This window comes from Oncorhynchus keta, unplaced genomic scaffold (genome assembly GCF_023373465.1).
Source record: "Oncorhynchus keta strain PuntledgeMale-10-30-2019 unplaced genomic scaffold, Oket_V2 Un_contig_12414_pilon_pilon, whole genome shotgun sequence".
NCBI lineage: Eukaryota > Metazoa > Chordata > Actinopteri > Salmoniformes > Salmonidae > Oncorhynchus > Oncorhynchus keta.
Window position 1 is genome coordinate 58930 of NW_026277865.1, and position 19901 is coordinate 78830.

General features: G+C 43.7%; 3 protein-coding genes and 2 long non-coding RNA genes across 57 annotated transcripts in view; 3 read left to right on the forward strand and 2 right to left on the reverse strand.

Annotated features, from left to right (window-relative positions):
• The window catches only part of LOC118370579 (very-long-chain (3R)-3-hydroxyacyl-CoA dehydratase-like), a 30186-nt gene extending 22624 nt beyond the window's left edge, over positions 1 to 7562 (reverse strand). The window contains exons 1-6 of one of the 3 annotated variants that reach the window (XM_052501046.1): positions 7121 to 7562; positions 5362 to 5404; positions 5190 to 5263; positions 4677 to 4841; positions 4489 to 4540; positions 2433 to 2543 (exon numbers count right to left, since the gene is read on the reverse strand). In XM_052501046.1, coding sequence (XP_052357006.1) covers positions 2433 to 2543; positions 4489 to 4540; positions 4677 to 4841; positions 5190 to 5263; positions 5362 to 5404; positions 7121 to 7201 — 526 coding nt within the window. In that variant the 5' untranslated portion in view covers positions 7202 to 7562. Of the gene's footprint in view, positions 1 to 2432; positions 2544 to 3450; positions 3476 to 3608; positions 4431 to 4488; positions 4541 to 4676; positions 4842 to 5189; positions 5264 to 5361; positions 5405 to 7120 lie in introns of those variants that run through there. The other 2 variants (XM_052501047.1, XM_052501048.1) reach the window with 2 other exon arrangements.
• LOC127917923 (uncharacterized) lies at positions 2508 to 3211 on the forward strand. Its single transcript, XR_008098029.1, has 3 exons — positions 2508 to 2629; positions 2921 to 2986; positions 3094 to 3211. It is a non-coding gene; the product is annotated as an uncharacterized LOC127917923 (long non-coding RNA).
• A 2965-nt stretch (positions 7563 to 10527) lies between the features above and the next one.
• On the forward strand, positions 10528 to 11916 carry LOC127917924 (inverted formin-2-like). Of its 50 annotated transcripts, none has more exons than XR_008098040.1 (5): positions 10528 to 10675; positions 10900 to 10927; positions 11124 to 11198; positions 11568 to 11604; positions 11681 to 11769. XR_008098040.1 is itself a non-coding variant. In XM_052501070.1 (5 exons), the coding sequence occupies exons 1-5, from the start codon at positions 10643 to 10645 to the stop codon at positions 11810 to 11812; spliced, it is 969 nt and encodes a 322-aa protein (XP_052357030.1). In that variant the 5' UTR covers positions 10528 to 10642; the 3' UTR covers positions 11813 to 11916. The 50 variants fall into 50 exon arrangements, 49 of the variants coding, with proteins under 49 accessions (XP_052357030.1, XP_052357025.1, XP_052357024.1 ...); XM_052501070.1 differs by adding an exon at positions 10975 to 11086 and having other exon boundaries at positions 10528 to 10666; positions 10723 to 10918; positions 11143 to 11375; positions 11409 to 11916; XM_052501065.1 differs by adding an exon at positions 10723 to 10778 and having other exon boundaries at positions 10528 to 10666; positions 10835 to 11030; positions 11087 to 11375; positions 11409 to 11916.
• LOC127917926 (E3 ubiquitin-protein ligase arih1l-like) lies at positions 11826 to 18068 on the reverse strand. The gene is made up of 3 exons (XM_052501098.1): positions 17660 to 18068; positions 16921 to 17033; positions 11826 to 13186 (listed from the first exon to the last, which is right to left on the reverse strand). Exons 1-3 carry the CDS (start codon positions 17870 to 17872, stop codon positions 13102 to 13104), a joined length of 411 nt encoding a protein of 136 aa, XP_052357058.1. The 5' UTR covers positions 17873 to 18068; the 3' UTR covers positions 11826 to 13101.
• Positions 13663 to 16127, forward strand: LOC127917927 (uncharacterized). Of its 2 annotated transcripts, XR_008098041.1 has the most exons (4): positions 13663 to 13821; positions 13868 to 14037; positions 14430 to 14524; positions 16001 to 16127. It is a non-coding gene; the product is annotated as an uncharacterized LOC127917927 (long non-coding RNA). The 2 variants fall into 2 exon arrangements; XR_008098042.1 differs by lacking the exons at positions 14430 to 14524; positions 16001 to 16127 and adding an exon at positions 14915 to 15140.
• Positions 18069 to 19901: the final 1833 nt, after the last annotated feature.

The window sequence follows — 19901 nt, forward strand, 5'->3', positions numbered from 1 at the left end:
GGTGCTACACAGTGGTGCTACACAGTGGTGCTACACAGTGGTGCTACACAGTGGTGCTATACAGTGGTGCTACACAGTGGTGCTACACAGTGGTGCTACACAGTGGTGCTACACAGTGGTACTACACAGTGGTGCTACACAGTGGTGCTACACAGTGGTACTACACAGTGGTGCTACACAGGTGCTACACAGTGGTACTATACAGTGGTACTACACAGTGGTACTATACAGTGGTGCTATACAGTGGTGCTATACAGTGGTGCTACACAGTGGTGCTACACAGTGGTGCTACACAGTGGTGCTATACAGTGGTGCTACACAGTGGTGCTACACAGTGGTGCTACACAGTGGTGCTATACAGTGGTGCTACACAGTGGTGCTACACAGTGGTGCTACACAGTGGTGCTACACAGTGGTGCTATACAGTGGTGCTATACAGTGGTGCTACACAGTGGTGCTACACAGTGGTGCTACACAGTGGTGCTACACAGTGGTGCTACACAGTGGTGCTACACAGTGGTACTACACAGTGGTGCTATACAGTGGTACTACACAGTGGTGCTACACAGTGGTGCTACACAGTGGTGCTACACAGTGGTGCTACACAGTGGTGCTACACAGTGGTGCTACACAGTGGTGCTACACAGTGGTACTACACAGTGGTGCTACACAGTGGTACTACACAGTGGTGCTATACAGTGGTGCTACACAGGGTACTACACAGTGGTGCTACACAGTGGTACTACACAGTGGTGCTATACAGTGGTGCTATACAGTGGTGCTACACAGTGGTGCTATACAGTGGTGCTATACAGTGGTGCTACACAGTGGTGCTACACAGTGGTACTACACAGTGGTACTACACAGTGGTGCTACACAGTGGTGCTACACAGTGGTGCTATACAGTGGTGCTACACAGTGGTGCTATACAGTGGTGCTATACAGTGGTGCTACACAGTGGTGCTACACAGTGGTGCTATACAGTGGTGCTACACAGTGGTGCTACACAGTGGTGCTATACAGTGGTGCTACACAGTGGTGCTACACAGTGGTGCTACACAGTGGTGCTACACAGTGGTGCTACACAGTGGTGCTACACAGTGGTGCTACACAGTGGTGCTACACAGTGGTGCTACACAGTGGTGCTATACAGTGGTGCAACACAGTGGTGCTACACAGTGGTGCTACACAGTGGTGCTACACAGTGGTGCTACACAGTGGTGCTACACAGTGGTGCTACACAGTGGTGCTACACAGTGGTGCTACACAGTGGTGCTACACAGTGGTGCTACACAGTGGTGCTACACAGTGGTGCTACACAGAGGTGCTACACAGAGGTACTAACATGTTAGGCCAAACACTGCACACCCAGAGTAGCCTGGTTCCATACTGTACGTGCTCAAATCCAGTGGTTCTCAACCTATTTTAGTTGCTCTACACCAATCACATTTAGCTGTGCCTGAAGTACACCCCAAGTACCACTTCACGTGTATTTCACCAGTAGGTCTACGTTCTCATTAGTGTCCTCAAGTATCTCTGCGGATAGACCAAACACAACAGGGTGGCAACTACTGCTGTAGTCAACTCTTAAAATGTTGTGAAGACATACAAACAGAATTTGGCTAAAGCACCAAACAGACTGGACCTCCAGGCTATTCAAAGCTATTTGCAAGACAAATTAATCTACAGACGAGTGTCATTGTTCCCTTTCTCATATTCAAATGGACACATCTATGAATAAAGAGCCTGTTTAGTTATTCTAGGGAAGTAACACATTGGCTTGGTGGTTTGGTTGAATCTGACTCACTCAGATCACTTCACAGAAACACAACGGAATATAAACTAGACAGCTTTCAGAAACACAACTAGTTAGCTTTCAGAAACACAACTAGACAGCTTTCAGAAACACAACTAGACAGCTTTCAGAAACACAACTAGACAGCTTTCAGAAACACAACTAGACAGCTTTCAGAAACACAACTAGACAGCTTTCAGAAACACAACTAGACAGCTTTCAGAAACACAACTAGACAGCTTTCAGAAACACAACTAGACAGCTTTCAGAAACACAACTAGACAGCTTTCAGAAACACAACTAGACAGCTTTCAGAAACACAACTAGACAGCTTTCAGCTTAAAAAAAAACAAACAGGAGGAAGAATGATAATGTATGTAAATATGAGTGTTTATATGAGCCATCTAATACTAACTCTCTTACATTATGATGGAGAACCAGTTCTGAGGTAGCTAGTTCCAACTGTAGCGGTGGAAAAGGAATGATTCTGATTGTATTCCTTTCCATCCCTGAAACACTGACTTCACCGACTGTGTGTCTATCTATGGCCAACGCTGTCGTCAACTCTCAAGACAACCAACCAACAAACAACAGCTACTAACAAGGCTGGACCCTCAGCAGGCTCTAGACCACTGACCTTGTCCCAGGATGAAGAGACGGACGGTCATGTTGACAAAGATCCAGGAGAAACCCAGGAACTGGACCAGGTTGTACATGAACAGATAGCCCTTCTTCAGGCCCAGGTAGGCTGAGAGAACAAACCACATATTACCATATAACATCTTTAAAACACATAACATCAGGTTGTAACATGAACAGATAGCCCTTCTTCAGGTCCAGGTAGGCTGAGAGAACAAACCACATATTACCATATAACATCTTTAAAACACATAACATCAGGTTGTAACATGAACAGATAGCCCTTCTTCAGGTCCAGGTAGGCTGAGAGAACAAACCACATATTACCATATAACATCTTTAAAACACATAACATCAGGTTGTAACATGAACAGATAGCCCTTCTTCAGGCCCAGGTAGGCTGAGAGAACAAACCACATATTACCATATAACATCTTTAAAACACATAACATCAGGTTGTAACATGAACAGAGAGCCCTTCTTCAGGCCCAGGTAGGCTGAGAGAACAAACCACATATTACCATATAACATCTTTAAAACACATAACATCAGGTTGTAACATGAACATATCAGGTTGAGCCCTTCTTCAGGTCCAGGTAGGCTGAGAGAACAAACCAGGTATATTACCACTATAACATCTTTAAAACACATAACATCAGGTTGTAACATGAACAGATAGCCCTTCTTCAGGCCCAGGTAGGCTGAGAGAACAAACCACATATTACCATATAACATCTTTAAAACACATAACATCAGGTTGTAACATGAACAGATAGCCCTTCTTCAGGCCCAGGTAGGCTGAGAGAACAAACCACATATTACCATATAACATCTTTAAAACACATAACATCAGGTTGTAACATGAACAGAGAGCCCTTCTTCAGGTCCAGGTAGGCTGAGAGAACAAACCACATATTACCATATAACATCTTTAAAACACATAACATCAGGTTGTAACATGAACAGATAGCCCTTCTTCAGGTCCAGGTAGGCTGAGAGAACAAACCACATATTACCATATAACATCAGGTTGTAACATGAACAGAGAGCCCTTCTTCAGGTCCAGGTAGGCTGAGAGAACAAACCACATATTACCACATAACATCAGGTTGTAACATGAACAGATAACCCTTCTTCAGGTCCAGGTAGGCTGAGAGAACAAACCACATATTACCATATAACATCAGGTTGTAACATGAACAGAGAGCCCTTCTTCAGGTCCAGGTAGGCTGAGAGAACAAACCACATATTACCATATAACATCAGGTTGTAACATGAACAGATAGCCCTTCTTCAGGTCCAGGTAGGCTGAGAGAACAAACCACATATTACCATATAACATCTTTAAAACACATAACATCAGGTTGTAACATGAACAGAGAGCCCTTCTTCAGGTCCACGTAGGCTGACAGAACATTAAACAGCTTTCAATAAAAACAAAATTCAAAAAATACAAAGGAAACTCCAGTCAGTTGGTTTTTTATGTCTATAACCAAAACCAACATGAGTTGACATTTACATTTCAGATGTTGGCATTATCAAATATCAAGTACTTTAAAAAAAAGGTAGCTTGTACTTGTGTGTGGTATAAACTAAAAGATGAAGCACAGTCAAAACCAGGGTTGGCAGCCAGTTGGCGGCCCGCGGTGGATTTATTTGGCCCCACAACTTTTCTGAGAAAAAATAAAAAAAGTTGAATTTTTCTTTCTTTTTTCTTTTTTCTTTTTCATTGTTGGAGATAAAAAGGGTGTAAAAACACCAGGATGTAAATTTAGTCAAATCTGTTCTCAAGTATAATAGAGAGAGACGTGATCGGATACAACTTTAAGCAAAGTTTCAAATGATCCGTTTTGGATTCTTGCCGTCAATTTGCAGTCTACAAATGATTTGTACTCATGTTCCGGGTCTGCCGACCAACTGGTTAATGAGAAATAAATATATCAACCCGAGGCTGAACTTAGTTGATGATCCCTGGTCTAAACCAACAAATGTAAATCTTCAGATTAGAGATAAAAAGGGCTGCGGTGTTCACAGCTGCACCGCTCGGTACTTACGGTCTTTACGGATTCTTGACTCGATGCTGACCTTGTTTATCTTCTCCTCTTCCTGAAAACAAACAGACAGACCATCTGGTGTAATACATGTCATAACACTCTTATAAAAGACAAATAAATAAAGCCTTATACTTCCTTATGTATTACATCTAAAAAGTTGTACCAAAACTGACCCTGGTCATTACTACCTTAGCCTGAAGCTCCATCTCCGCGTCTGATTCGTCGAGCCAACGGTCGAAGTCTGGCGCCAGGAAGAGAGGTTTCCTCTCCTGCAGAGTGAGTCTATCCCACCAACGCTGCTCTTGCTTCCTCACTGTCACATTTACCAGGCGCTGGGTGGACCTGTGACTAACCTGGCAGACAGACACACAGCGAGTATGATAATAACTGTAGATACCACAGGAGGTTGGTGGCACCTTCATTTGGGGAGGACGGGCTCGTGGTAATGACTGGAGCGGATTCATTGGAATGGTATCAAATACATGGTTTCCATGGTTTCCATTCCATTCCATTTGTTCCGTTCCAGACATTATCATGAGCAGCCTCCTGTTGAAGACACACTTACTAATAAACCACAAGCAGGGAACAGTAACAATCTCTAGTACCAGAAGAGAATGTTTGTCTTTGAGACTGAGAAGAGTGTGAGGTATTTATCACTAATGAAAAAACGACATTTCTGGAATAGGAAATAATAGAATTACCTCAGGTTTTACTGGTTCCAGGAAGTCCAGACTGAACTCATAGTCATGGTCTCCTTTAGCTCCGTGACCCTGAGCTGTCCAACAAAGGAACAGCGGTTTAATACCATGTACTCTGTACAGACTAGACGTATTTTCATTCTTTCTGTTCCAGCGTAAAATACAAACCACCAACCTTTGAATTGCAAGGTGTTGTTTTGCACGCAGATATCAAGATTCTAAAAAAAAGACAAAAAGAAAAATGTCTTGCATCAAAAATAAAACCTCAACAAGCGGAAGACTGTCAGCTACGAGGCTAAATATAGAAACCACACTAACATTGGTTGAGATCAAACTAAGTGACTGAAGGGCTGATGTGGATGTGTTTCCTTCACACATACAGCATCACTAAACATGTTCTGATGACATTACATACAGTAGTACGTAGCTGGAGTACATGTGGTCACGATGCACCTTGAGTGTGTGTTTGCTGAATGGCTAAATTGGATCCAGCGATCACCATGACAATTCCTGAATCTTTTATGAAGCATGACATTTGGTAGGATGCACCACCACCACTAGCTACTACAACTCAATATGAATTACAGTAGCTAGTTAGCTTCAGTAGCTGAGTGTTGGCTACTGTCTCGCCTCGTCGAGAACCATACTTCTCATGATGACCTGATTTTGTTATGTGGAAACACTGAATCAGGACCTCAGGAAACTATATATAATATATAAAGTTATATAAATGATATATATATTATATATAAGTTACTCTGTCTTGTGACATGTAACACTTTTGTTATCACTCTGTATAGCTAATAGAACAAGTGGTAAATTATCTAGCTCGATGTATGAGCTTACTAGCTAACATGTAAGCATGGGGCTGCTATTAGCTTTTGTTAAGCATCTAGCTCTGTATAGCTAACCATCTAGCTGAAACCATCTAGCTGGCTTGTTGTCCTAACCATCTATGTCCTAACCATCTAGCTGGCTTGTTGTCCTAACCATCTATGTATGTCCTAACCATCTAGCTGGCTTGTTGTCCTAACCATCTAGCTGGCTTGTTGTCCTAACCATCTAGCTGGCTTGTTGTCCTAACCAACCATCTAGCTGGGTTGTCCTAACCATCTAGCTGGCTTGTTGTCCTAACCATCTAGCTGGCTTGTTGTCCTAACCAAGCTGGCTTGTTGTTAACCATCTAGCTCCAGCAGTGAGCTTAAACAAGTACATTTATTTGTTGTCCTAACCATCTAGCAGGCTGAACCTAAGGCATCTAGCTGGCCTAACCTTGTTTGTCCTAACCATCTAGCTGGCTTGTTGTCCTAACCATCTAGCTGGCTTGTTGTCCTAACCATCTAGCTGGCTTGTTGTCCTAACCATCTAGCTGGCTTGTTGTCCTAACCATCTAGCTGGCTTGTTGTCCTAACCATCTAGCTGGCTTGTTGTCCTAACCATCTAGCTGGCTTGTTGTCCTAACCATCTAGCTGGCTTGTTGTCCTAACCATCTAGCTGGCTTGTTGTCCTAACCATCTAGCTGGCTTGTTGTCCTAACCATCTAGCTGGCTTGTTGTCCTAACCATCTAGCTGGCTTGTTGTCCTAACCATCTAGCTGGCTTGTTGTCCTAACCATCTAGCTGGCTTGTTGTCCTAACCATCTAGCTGGCTTGTTGTCCTAACCATCTAGCTGGCTTGTTGTCCTAACCATCTAGCTGGCTTGTTATCCTAACCATCTAGCTGGCTTGTTGTCCTAACCACCTAGCTGGCTTGTTGTCCTAACCATCTAGCTGGCTTGTTGTCCTAACCATCTAGCTGGCTTGTTGTCCTAACCATCTAGCTGGCTTGTTGTCCTAACCATCTAGCTGGCTTGTTGTCCTAACCATCTAGCTGGCTCGTTGTCCTAACCATCTAGCTCGATGACAGGTCGGTCCCGGAGTTCATCCGTAACATACCTTAGCGTCACTCAGCTCCACACGCAGGTAGATGTCTGCATGACGCTGTGCCCAATACACGTGGGGTGTGAGGGTCTCCATGGTGATATCTAAAGGTACTGTTAGTGAAATTAATATTCTTGCTGTTATATCACTGAGAAGCAATGCTGGAGATCCTCCGCCTCATTCATTAGGACAGCTGGCAAGATGCGGAAACAGTCATCCAGGATACTCAGGGGTGCGTTCAGTTCGATTGAACGTTTACGTTGCTTAACGGTTTGTACTGAACGACACGTTTCCCTAAAACGATCTTGAACTTACTTTGAGGTACGTTTGCTCCGTGTGTATCGAAGCAATTTACTGTAAATGACTGCGGCACAGCGGTCCTCCAACACAAACCCCATCCAACTACGCCTTCCCCGTTTTTGAACTGGTCGTTCAGAACAGCACCGTTTCCGTTGAATTGAACGTTACAGTACGTTTTTCTGCATTGAATGTAGCTCAGGTGTCGCTACGTGCGCGTTACACCCACAAATCAAAACAAAGGAAGGAACGTGCTCGTGCACAGTCGGTACAATTTTTTTAAAAGTTTGAAATCATTGATACTATTTAAATGGAAATACATATAATATGGATGGTGTCTGGATTTTTCTTGGACTGTACAGAAGTACAGATCTTACAAAGTTTTTTTTTTTTTTTAAATTCGGGGCTTCATGTACACTATGGGTGAAACCAACATCCGGGGGCTGTTCGCGTCATGTTCCGCTCCAAGTGACACCAGCCAATTCATGCCATCTGAAATATGTACATCTGATGTGTGAAAAGGAGTGATATCTCCACCCTCATGTTATGTACTATATACAGTCCATACAATAGAAGTGACTGTTATACAATCAGTCAAGTAATCAGTGGTGGAAAAAGTACTCAATTGTCATACTTATGTGAAAGTAAAGATTACTAGTTATTTTCTATTAAGTTAAAGTGAAAGTCACCAGGTAAAATAATAATTGAGTAAAAGTATTTGGTTTTAAATGTAATTAAGTATAAAAAGTAAATGGAACTTCTAAAATGTACATAAGTATCAAAACTAAAAGTATAAATCATTTCAAATTCTGTATATTAAGAAAACCAGAAGGGACCATTTTTTATTTATTGTCAGATAGCCAGGGGCACACTCAGACATCATTTACAAACGAAGCATTTGTGTTTAGTGAGTCCTCCAGATCAGAGGAAGTAGGGATGACCAGGGATGTTCTCTGTTTAGTGAGTCCGCCAGTTCAGAGACAGCAGGGATAACCGGGGATGTTCTCTGTTTAGTCAGTCCACCAAATCAGAGACAGGAGGGACGACCAGGGATGTTCTCTGTTTAGTGAGCCCACCAGATCAGTGACAGTAGGGATGACCAGGGATGTTCTCTGTTTAGTGAGCCCACCAGATCAGTGACAGTAGGGATGACCAGGGATGTTCTCTGTTTAGTCAGTCCTCCAGATCAGAGACAGGAGGGATGACCAGGGATGTTCTCTGTTTAGTGAGCCCACCAGATCAGTGACAGTAGGGATGACCAGGGATGTTCTCTGTTTAGTGAGTCCGCCAGATCAGAGACAGTATGGATGACCAGGGATGTTCTCTGTTAGTGAGTCCTCCAGATCAGAGACAGGAGGGACGACCAGGGATGTTCCCTGTTTAGTCAGTCCTCCAGATCAGAGACAGTAGAGATGACCAGGGATGTTCTCTGTTAGTGAGTCCTCCAGATCAGAGACAGTAGGAATGACCAGGGATGTTCTCTGTTTAGTGAGTCCTCCAGATCAGAGACAGGAGGGATGACCAGGGATGTTCTCTGTTTAGTGAGTCCTCCAGATCAGAGACAGGAGGGATGACCAGGGATGTTCTTTTGATAAGTGTGTGATTTTTGACCATTTTTACATTCAAAATGTAACAAGTACTTTTGGGTGTCAGGGAAAATGTATGGAGTAAAAAGTACATTATTTTCTTCAGGAATGTAGTGAAGCAAAAGTAGACAAAAATATAAAATAGTAAAATACAGATACCCCAAAAAACGACTTAATTAAAAATACATTAAAGTACTACTTACGTACTTCACACCACTGCAAGTAATACAGGTCCAAGACAGATGATGCATGTATCAACAGTCCAGACCCCAAAAATAATCTTGGTTAAGAGCGCCAGCACACCAAACTATCAAGTTTGACCTACTTGTGATGCTGTAGGTCTATGAGTCTATGAATGGTGCATTCGGAAAGTATTCAGACCCCTTGACTTTTTCCACATTTTGTTACATTACAGCCTTATTCTAAAATTAGTTTGTTATTTTTGATCCAATCTACACACAATGCCCCAAAATGGCAAAGCAAAAACAGGATTTATAAATGTGCTAATTTATTACAAATAAAAGATACCTTAAAATTTACATAAGAATTCAGACTATTTGCTATAAAATTCTTAAATTGAGCTCAGGTGCATCCTGTTTCGTTTGATAAACGAGAGAAAAACAATTGAATACATTTTATAAGGCTGTAACGTAACAAAATGTGGAAAAAGTCAAGGGGTATGAATGCACTGTGTGTTTATGAGTCTATATTTGATGCAGGTGGAATGTGAACAGGAGCCAAGTGTTCAAGCGTGAATTATATTTGGTCTAAAGAAACAAAAATCGTATAACAAAAAAATTCCTTTTGAATGACATTTATTTAAATAGGACATTTTGTTTGTAAGAATGGTTATAATACATGAAAGCAACTCTGTGTCTGAACTTCCCGTTTCACAGAAAGTATCAGAAACAAAGAGATAAAAAATAGTATTTTCAGATGATTCACACTTTGGTGAAAGAGAAGTCTTTGTTTCCGTCTTGTCAGCCACATCAATGTCAAATGCCGGACTCTCGTCTTTCTCGAGGGCTACAGTGCATTGAGAAATGTATTCCAACAAACACTGGACTGAGGACAGCACTGTGACTAGTCCACTTCTCTGGGCTCCGGGTTTGTCTCGTTTTGGACCTCATAAAGCTCCTATAAAACTGGAAAGTGTTATCAAGGTAAAATGGCATCATGTTACCATGTTGGTACAACCCAGGCTGCTTTCCAAATGACAACCTACCTCCTATAGGTGCTCCACTCCCCATTGGTCTGTGGTCAAAAGTAGTGCACTATATATAGGGAATAGGGTGGCATTTCAGACTAGCAACCAGTGTAAACGCCACTCTCATAGTCTAGATGCCAAAGCTTTACAACAACAGACATCTCAAAAACATCAGCGCTGCTTTATGCTCAGTCCTTATATATATATTTTTTAAATGCAGTTGGTCGGACAAGACTCGTTCCTTAAAGCCCACGAAGCAGTTTGTATAGCTCAACTGGATGGTGCTATCGAAAACAATACTCCTTTACACAACAGATAAAGAAAGGAGGCGGGGGGGTTATGGGGTACGTCTTGTCAGCCAGGTCTGTCACAGTTCCTACTTCTTTAGGGGACTAGGACCAGGTCATGTAGTCATGCTGACTGACTCAAGTTTAAAACAGCCCTTTAATGGAATTACATACCGCCTGCCAGGTTACCACGGTGCCCTACCGTCTCCCAGGTTACCACGGTGCCCTACCGCCAGCCAGGTTACCACGGTGCCCTACCGCCTGCCAGGTTACCAAGGTGCCCTACCGCCTGCCAGGTTACCAAGGTGCCCTACCGCCTGCCAGGTTACCAAGGTGCCCTACCGCCTCCCAGGTTACCAAGGTGCCCTACCGCCTGCCAGGTTACCAAGGTGCCCTACCGCCTGCCAGGTTACCAAGGTGCCCTACCGCCTGCCAGGTTACCACGGTGCCCTACCGCCTCCCAGGTTACCAAGGTGCCCTACCGCCTCCCAGGTTACCAAGGTGCCCTACCGCCTGCCAGGTTACCAAGGTGCCCTACCGCCTCCCAGGTTACCAGGGTGCCCTACCGCCTCCCAGGTTACCAGGGTGCCCTACCGCCTCCCAGGTTACCAAGGTGCCCTACCGCCTCCCAGGTTACCAAGGTGCCCTACCGCCTGCCAGGTTACCAAGGTGCCCTACCGCCTGCCAGGTTACCAAGGTGCCCTACCGCCTGCCAGGTTACCAAGGTGCCCTACCGCCTGCCAGGTTACCAAGGTGCCCTACCGCCTCCCAGGTTACCAAGGTGCCCTACCGCCTCCCAGGTTACCAGGGTGCCCTACCGCCTCCCAGGTTACCAGGGTGCCCTACCGCCTCCCAGGTTACCAAGGTGCCCTACCGCCTCCCAGGTTACCAGGGTGCCTGCCCCTACCGCCTCCCAGGTTACCAAGGTGCCCTACCGCCTCCCAGGTTACCAGGGTGCCCTACCGCCTCCCAGGTTACCAAGGTGCCCTACCGCCTCCCAGGTTACCAGGGTGCCCTACCGCCTCCCAGGTTACCAGGGTGCCCTACCGCCTCCCAGGTTACCAAGGTGCCCTACCGCCTCCCAGGTTACCAAGGTGCCCTACCGCCTCCCAGGTTACCAAGGTGCCCTACCGCCTCCCAGGTTACCAAGGTGCCCTACCGCCTGCCAGGTTACCAAGGTGCCCTACCGCCTCCCAAGGTGCCCTACCGCCTCCCAGGTTACCAGGGTGCCCTACCGCCTCCCAGGTTACCAGGGTGCCCTACCGCCTCCCAGGTTACCAAGGTGCCCTACCGCCTCCCAGGTTACCAAGGTGCAAACAAAAAACCATGAGGAAAAGCTCAAGTCTGAAAAAAGAAATACATTTGTTTATTTTTTTTAAATGAGTGAATGTCACTCAATTTGGCTCTCATGAAACAGTTGGTAGTGTGTTATCTGGAAATGACAACTTCTAAGGAGAAACAGGAGGAGGGGTGGTGATGGAAGAACAAAAACAAGAGGGAAGGAGGAGGGGTTAGAACAAACAGGACATTACCTTCATCCCAAACGGCACTCTATTCCCTATATAATGCATTACTATTGACCAGGGCCCATAGTGTACTATATAGAGAATATGGAGCCACTTAGGACACAGCGGAGTCCTTTCCAAGTCATTCTCTGTTCATTTCCCAAAACCCCCTCAGGTGCAATTAGCTGATAACCTCTGAAGGTTGCAAGGTAAATTCCAACTATGAATAAATCAATGTATTACCTGAACTACAGTCTGGCTTGCTGTTAAAAAGAAGAAGAAGATGGCTTGTTCTTTAGTCTCATTCTCTCAACTAATGCTATCCTTTTAGGTGGATTTAGTTTTTGTCAGAATTGCTTTCAAAAAGCTACTACAACCCGGTCAGAGTTTCATCGCTCGTTCAACAGCTTCCAAACCCTCACAAAGAATACATGTTCTTTTAAAGCAGGAGCGAACTTGTCTTCTACACAGCAACTATATTGAATATTTGAAAAAAAAAAGAATAAATATTTTTCAAAAGAAAAGACAAATGAAAGAAAACGTCCACACTTGCTGTTCCATGCATATGCGTTATTTACAAACTGAAAAACATGTTTCCTTTTTCCTGCACTCCCTATGGTCTCCCCCCTGCCAACCCACATGGTTCAGCACCTTTACAATCAGCAAATCAACATTCAAAAAACCCTACATGTGATCTAACCACATTTAATGAACATGGCTTGAGCAGTTGGACTGTGTTGAACACAAACCCATGTCCCACACAAGGGTACTTTAAAAAGTAAACAGATAAAATACATCGCTGGGAGACTGAACAGTGGGGGGGGGGGGTGATGTTACTATAGTGACCAATTGAGAGAAGCGGGGGGAGTTCTTTTTTTTGTCCTCACAATCCAATCTGCTACAAACAATACTGTTGTACGATTAATGTTTGAAATATTCTACTTTTTTTTATTTTTTATTATTTTGATATAATTTATTTTAAACTTTTTCCATTAAACAAAACCCAAGAGGAGGAGAAAAAAAAATGCAATATTGTGAAGATCAGCAACAACCTGCCCCCGTGGCATTGCATCAGCGCTCTAGTCTGTAGAGGTTTCTCTTTCAGTAAAGAGTCTTAATCTTCTATGTATTCCCAGAGGTCCTTCTCATAGCCCTCATGCACATGTTGCAGCAGCACCCGACGTCGACTCTCACAGTATCTGGAGGACAGGAAACAGGAAACCGTGAGGAGGCTCATTTTAAAAATCAGTCTGGTCTCATTCTGATATTTTTTTATTTTACCTTTATTTAACCAGGCAAATCAGTTAAGAACAAATTCTTATTTTCAATGACGGCCTAGGAACAGTGGGTTAACTGCCTGTTCAGGGGCAGAACGACAGATTTGTACCTTGTCAGCTCAGGGGTTTGAACTTGCAACCTTCCGGTTACTAGTCCAACGCTCTAACCACTAGGCTACCCTGCTGTACCTATAATGCTGTAGCGTAGCCAACAGAGACAAATAAAACAGAACAAGAGACCATTTCTGATTAAATGAATCGCTGATCAATGACATCAGCCTCATATTAGACATGTTTACAATCCTCCTCCCAACATTGCCATTGAAATGTCATAGTACAAAAAGACAAATCTGGTATCATTTCATAGATACACTGATCTATTAAATCATCTATCCTGTTGCAGACCAACCTGTCATAATAAAGACATCTATACCAGGTATATAAAGACATCTATACCAGGTATAGAACTCAGCTGTACTTCCTGTCATAATAAAGACATCTATACCAGGTATAGAACTCAGCTGTACTTCCTGTCATAATAAAGACATCTATACCAGGTATATAAAGACATCTATACCAGGTATATAAAGACATCTATACCAGGTATATAAAGACATCTATACCAGGTATAGAACTCAGCTGTACTTCCTGTCATAATAAAGACATCTATACCAGGTATAGAACTCAGCTGTACTTCCTGTCATAATAAAGACATCTATACCAGGTATAGAACTCAGCTGTACTTCCTGTCATAATAAAGATATCTATACCAGGTATAGAACTCAGCTGTACTTCCTGTCATAATAAAGACATCTATACCAGGTATAGAACTCAGCTGTACTTCCTGTCATAATAAAGACATCTATACCAGGTATAGAACTCAGCTGTACTTCCTGTCATAGAAAAGACATGTATTCCAGTCATAATAGAACTCAGCTGTACTTCCTGTAATAAAGACATCTATACCAGGTATAGAACTCAGCTGTACTTCCTGTCATAATAAAGACATCTATACCAGGTATAGAACTCAGCTGTACTTCCTGTCATAATAAAGACATCTATACCAGGTATAGAACTCAGCTGTACTTCCTGTCATAATAAAGACATCTATACCAGGTATAGAACTCAGCTGTACTTCCTGTCATAATAAAGACATCTATACCAGGTATAGAACTCAGCTGTACTTCCTGTCATAATAAAGACATCTATACCAGGTATATAAAGACATCTATACCAGGTATATAAAGACATCTATACCAGGTATATAAAGACATCTATACCAGGTATAATAAAGACATCTATACCAGGTATAGAACTCAGCTGTACTTCCTGTCATAATAAAGACATCTATACCAGGTATAGAACTCAGCTGTACTTCCTGTCATAATAAAGACATCTATACCAGGTATAGAACTCAGCTGTACTTCCTGTCATAATAAAGACATCTATACCAGGTATAGAACTCAGCTGTACTTCCTGTCATAATAAAGACATCTATACCAGGTATAGAACTCAGCTGTACTTCCTGTCATAATAAAGACATCTATACCAGGTATAGAACTCAGCTGTACTTCCTGTCATAATAAAGACATCTATACCAGGTATAGAACTCAGCTGTACTTCCTGTCATAATAAAGACATCTATACCAGGTATATAAAGACATCTATACCAGGTATAGAACTCAGCTGTACTTCCTGTCATAATAAAGACATCTATACCAGGTATAGAACTCAGCTGTACTTCCTGTCATAATAAAGACATCTATACCAGGTATAGAACTCAGCTGTACTTCCTGTCATAATAAAGACATCTATACCAGGTATAGAACTCAGCTGTACTTCCTGTCATAATAGACATCTATACCAGGTATATAAAGACATCTATACCAGGTATAGAACTCAGCTGTACTTCCTGTCATAATAAAGACATCTATACCAGGTATAGAACTCAGCTGTACTTCCTAAAGACATCATAATAAAGACATCTATACCAGGTATAGAACTCAGCTGTACTTCCTGTCATAATAAAGACATCTATACCAGGTATAGAACTCAGCTGTACTTCCTGTCATAATAAAGACATCTATACCAGGTATAGAACTCAGCTGTACTTCCTGTCATAATAAAGACATCTATACCAGGTATATAAAGACATCTATACCAGGTATATAAAGACATCTATACCAGGTATATAAAGACATCTATACCAGGTATATAAAGACATCTATACCAGGTATAGAACTCAGCTGTACTTCCTGTCATAATAAAGACATCTATACCAGGTATAGAACTCAGCTGTACTTCCTGTCATAATAAAGACATCTATACCAGGTATAGAACTCAGCTGTACTTCCTGTCATAATAAAGACATCTATACCAGGTATATAAAGACATCTATACCAGGTATATAAAGACATCTATACCAGGTATATAAAGACATCTATACCAGGTATATAAAGACATCTATACTTCCTGTCATATAAAGACATCTATACCAGGTATAGAACTCAGCTGTACTTCCTGTCATAATAAAGACATCTATACCAGGTATAGAAAGACATCTATACCAGGTCATATAAAGACATCTATACCAGGTATAGAACTCAGCTGTACATCATAATAAAGACATCTATACCAGGTATATAAAGACATCTATACCAGGTATAGAACTCAGCTGTACTTCCTGTCATAATAAAGACATCTATACCAGGTATATAAAGACATCTATACTTCCAGGTATATAAAGACATCTATACCAGGTATATAAAGACATCTATACCAGGTATAGAACTCAGCTGTACTTCCTGTCATAATAAAGACATCTATACCAGGTATATAAAGACATCTATACCAGGTATATAAAGACATCTATCTATAGAACTCAGGTCATAATAAAGACATCTATACCAGGTATTGAACTCAGCTGTACTTCCTGTCACAATAAAGACATCTATACCAGGTATAGAACGCACCTGTACTTCCTGTCACAATAAAGACATCTATACCAGGTATAGAACTCACCTGTACTTCCTGTCATAATAAAGACATCTATACCAGGTATATAAAGACATCTATACCAGGTATATAAAGAGCTGTACTTCCAGGTCATAATAAAGACATCTATCTATGAACTCAGCTGTACTTCCTGTCACAATAAAGACATCTATACCAGGTATAGAACTCAGCTGTACTTCCTGTCATAATAAAGACATCTATACCAGGTATAGAACTCAGCTGTACTTCCTGTCATAATAAAGACATCTATACCAGGTATAGAACTCAGCAGTACTTCCTGTCATAATAAAGACATCTATACCAGGTATAGAACGCAGCTGTACTTCCTGTCATAATAAAGACATCTATACCAGGTATTGAACTCAGCTGTACTTCCTGTCATAATAAAGACATCTATACCAGGTATTGAACTCAGCTGTACTTCCTGTCATAATAAAGACATTGAACTCAGCTGTACTTCCTGTCATAATAAAGACATCTATACCAGGTATTGAACTCAGCTGTACTTCCTGTCATAATAAAGACATCTATACCAGGTATTGAACTCAGCTGTACTTCCTGTCATAAAGACATCTATACCAGGTATTGAACTCAGCTGTACTTCCTGTCATAAAGACATCTATACCAGGTATTGAACTCACCTGTACTTGTCCTGTACTTTCTGTTTGATGTCCTGCAGAGAGTCCTGGGAGATGTCCCGTTCCAGATATCCAGACAGAACCTCCGTAGCGTTCTCCAAGTCAGCCTGATTGTTCTAAAAGAGGACCGCTTGGGTTCAGTCATAGCATATACACTGAATGTACAAAACATTAAGAACACCTGCTCTTTCTGTGACAGGCTGACCAGGCGAAAGATTGTCAGTGTAGATGAAGGGGAGGAGTCAGGTTAAAGAAGGATTTTTAAGACCTGAGACATGGATTGCGCGTATGTGTGCAATTGAGTGTGAATGAGAAATACTAAATATTTAAGTGCCTTTGAACGGGGTATGGTAGTAGGTGCCATGCGCACCGGTTTGAGTGTGTAAAGAACTGCAATGCTGCTGGGTTTCGTAAACTCTGTGTATAGTATAGGGCCACTACTTCAGAGAGGAGACCTTGACGTGTAGCCCTCACTTCTCTACCCCCCCTCTCCCTTCTCTAACCCCCCCCTCTCCCTTCTCTAACCCCCCCCTCTCCCTTCTCTAACACCCCCCTCTCCCTTCTCTAACACCCCTCTCCCTTCTCTAACACCCCTCTCCCCCCTCTACCCCCTCTCCCTTCTCAACCCCCCCCCCCTCTACCCCCCTTCTCTACCCCCTCACCTCAAAGATGGGACTGGTTGTTCTTTTTCAGGTACAAGGTTTTGAGTAGAAGGGTTAGGATTCTAGCTGTGAAAAGTTACCTCAAAGATGATGGACTGGTTGTTCTTCTTGAGGTAGAAGGCGAAGACGTAGGTGAACATGAGAGTGGAGCGACACTGACACAGCACGTCCACGGCCTTCTTCAGGAACTGCACCTCGATCCAGGACATGTTGTGATGCTGCATCTCCTCCATCTTGGCCTTGACCCCGGCGTACAGCTTGTGCTCGAAGCGCAGCGACTGCATGTGGTTCATGTAACGGTTGCAGTAGAACAGGTACCTCTGCAGGGCTGCCCTGGACCGCTGGAGGAGGAGGGACAATGCCTGGCTCTTAAAATTAGAACAATCATCAAGCCTGGGTGAATATGTTTATCATTATACATGCTCGTCATCACTAGTATAACCGCTACTAGCATAACCACCGCTACCACCTCCACTAGCATAACCACCGCCACCACCGCTACTAGCATAACCACCTCTACGAGCATAACCACCGCCACCACCGCTACTAGCATAACCACCACCGCTACTAGCATAACCACCTCTACGAGCATAACCACCGCCACCACCTCTACTAGCATAACCACCGCTACTAGCATAACCACCGCCACTAGCATAACCACCGCCACCACCTCCACTAGCATAACCACCGCACACCACCGCATAACCACCGCTAGCATAACCACCTACTACGAGCATAACCACCGCCACCACCCACTACTAGCATAACCACCGCTACTAGCATAACCACCGCTACTAGCATAACCACCGCCACTAGCATAACCACCGCCACTAGCATAACCACCGCCACAAGCATAACCACCGCCATAACCACCGCTACTAGCATAACCACCTCTACGAGCATAACCACCGCCACCACCTCTACTAGCATAACCCCAAGCTACTAGCATAACCACCGCCACTAGCATAACCACCGCTACTAGCATAACCACCGCTACTAGCATAACCACCGCTACTAGCATAACCACCGCCACTAGCATAACCACCGCCTACTAGCATAACCACCCCACCATAACCACCGCCACTAGCATACCACCACCGCCACCACTAGCATCTAACCACACAACCACCGCCACCATAACCACCGCTACTAGCATAACCACCGCCACACTAGCATAACCACCCACTAGCATAACCACCACCGCTACTAGCATAACCACCGCTACTAGCATAACCACCGCAAGCATAACCACCTCTACTAGCATAACCACCGCTACTAGCATAACCACCGCTACTAGCATAACCACCGCACACATAACCACCGCATAACCACCGCCACTAGCATAACCACCGCCACCCTACTAGCATAACCACCGCCACTACTAGCATAACCACCGCTACTAGCATAACCACCGCTACTAGCATAACCACCGCCACAACATAACCACCGCCACTAGCATAACCACCGCCACTAGCATAACCACCGCCACTAGCATAACCACCGCCACTAGCATAACCACCGCTACTAGCATAACCACCGCCACTAGCATAACCACCGCCACAAGCATAACCACCACTACTAGAATAACCACCGCCACAAGCATAACCACCGCCACTAGCATAACCACCGCCACTAGCATAACCACCGCTACTAGCATAACCACCGCTACTAGCATAACCACCGCATACTAGCATAACCACCGCCACTAGCATAACCACCGCCACTAGCATAACCACCGCCACAAGCATAACCACCGCCACAAGCATAACCACCGCCACAAGCATAACCACCGCCACAAGCATAACCACCGCCACAAGCATAACCACCGCCACAAGCATAACCACCACTACTAGCATAACCACCGCCACAAGCATAACCACCGCCACAAGCATAACCACCGCCACAAGCATAACCACCGCCATAACCAAGCATAACCACCACTACTAGCATAACCACCGCCTAGCATAACCAAGCATAACCACCGCCACAAGCATAACCACCACTACTAGCATAACCACCGCCACAAGCATAACCACCACTACTAGCATAACCACCGCCACAAGCATAACCACCGCCACAAGCATAACCACCGCCACAAGCATAACCACGCCACAAGCCACAAGCATAACCACCACTACTAGCATAACCACCGCCACAAGCATAACCACCACAAGCATAACCACCGCACTACATAACCACCGCCACAAGCATAACCACCACTACTAGCATAACCACCACCACAAGCATAACCACTACTAGCATAACCACCGCCACAAGCATAACCACCGCCACAAGCATAACCACCGCCACAAGCATAACCAC

Bases quoted from the DNA above. Each gene is read 5' to 3' on its own strand.
- LOC127917926 (XM_052501098.1), bottom strand. From the start codon at position 17,872: ATGAACCACATGCAGTCGCTGCGCTTCGAGCACAAGCTGTACGCCGGG. The intron at 17,034-17,659 runs GTAACTTTTCAC...GTCCTCTTTTAG, and splicing joins ACCAGTCCATCATCTTTGAG to AACAATCAGGCTGACTTGGA. The intron at 13,187-16,920 runs GTGAGTTCAATA...CCTGTCCTCCAG, and splicing joins AAAGTACAGGACAAGTACAG to ATACTGTGAGAGTCGACGTC.
- LOC127917924 (XM_052501049.1), top strand. From the start codon at position 10,643: ATGGAATTACATACCGCCTGCCAGGTTACCACGGTGCCCTACCGTCTC. The intron at 11,283-11,399 runs GTTACCAGGGTG...ACCGCCTCCCAG, and splicing joins GGTGCCCTACCGCCTCCCAG to GTTACCAAGGTGCCCTACCG.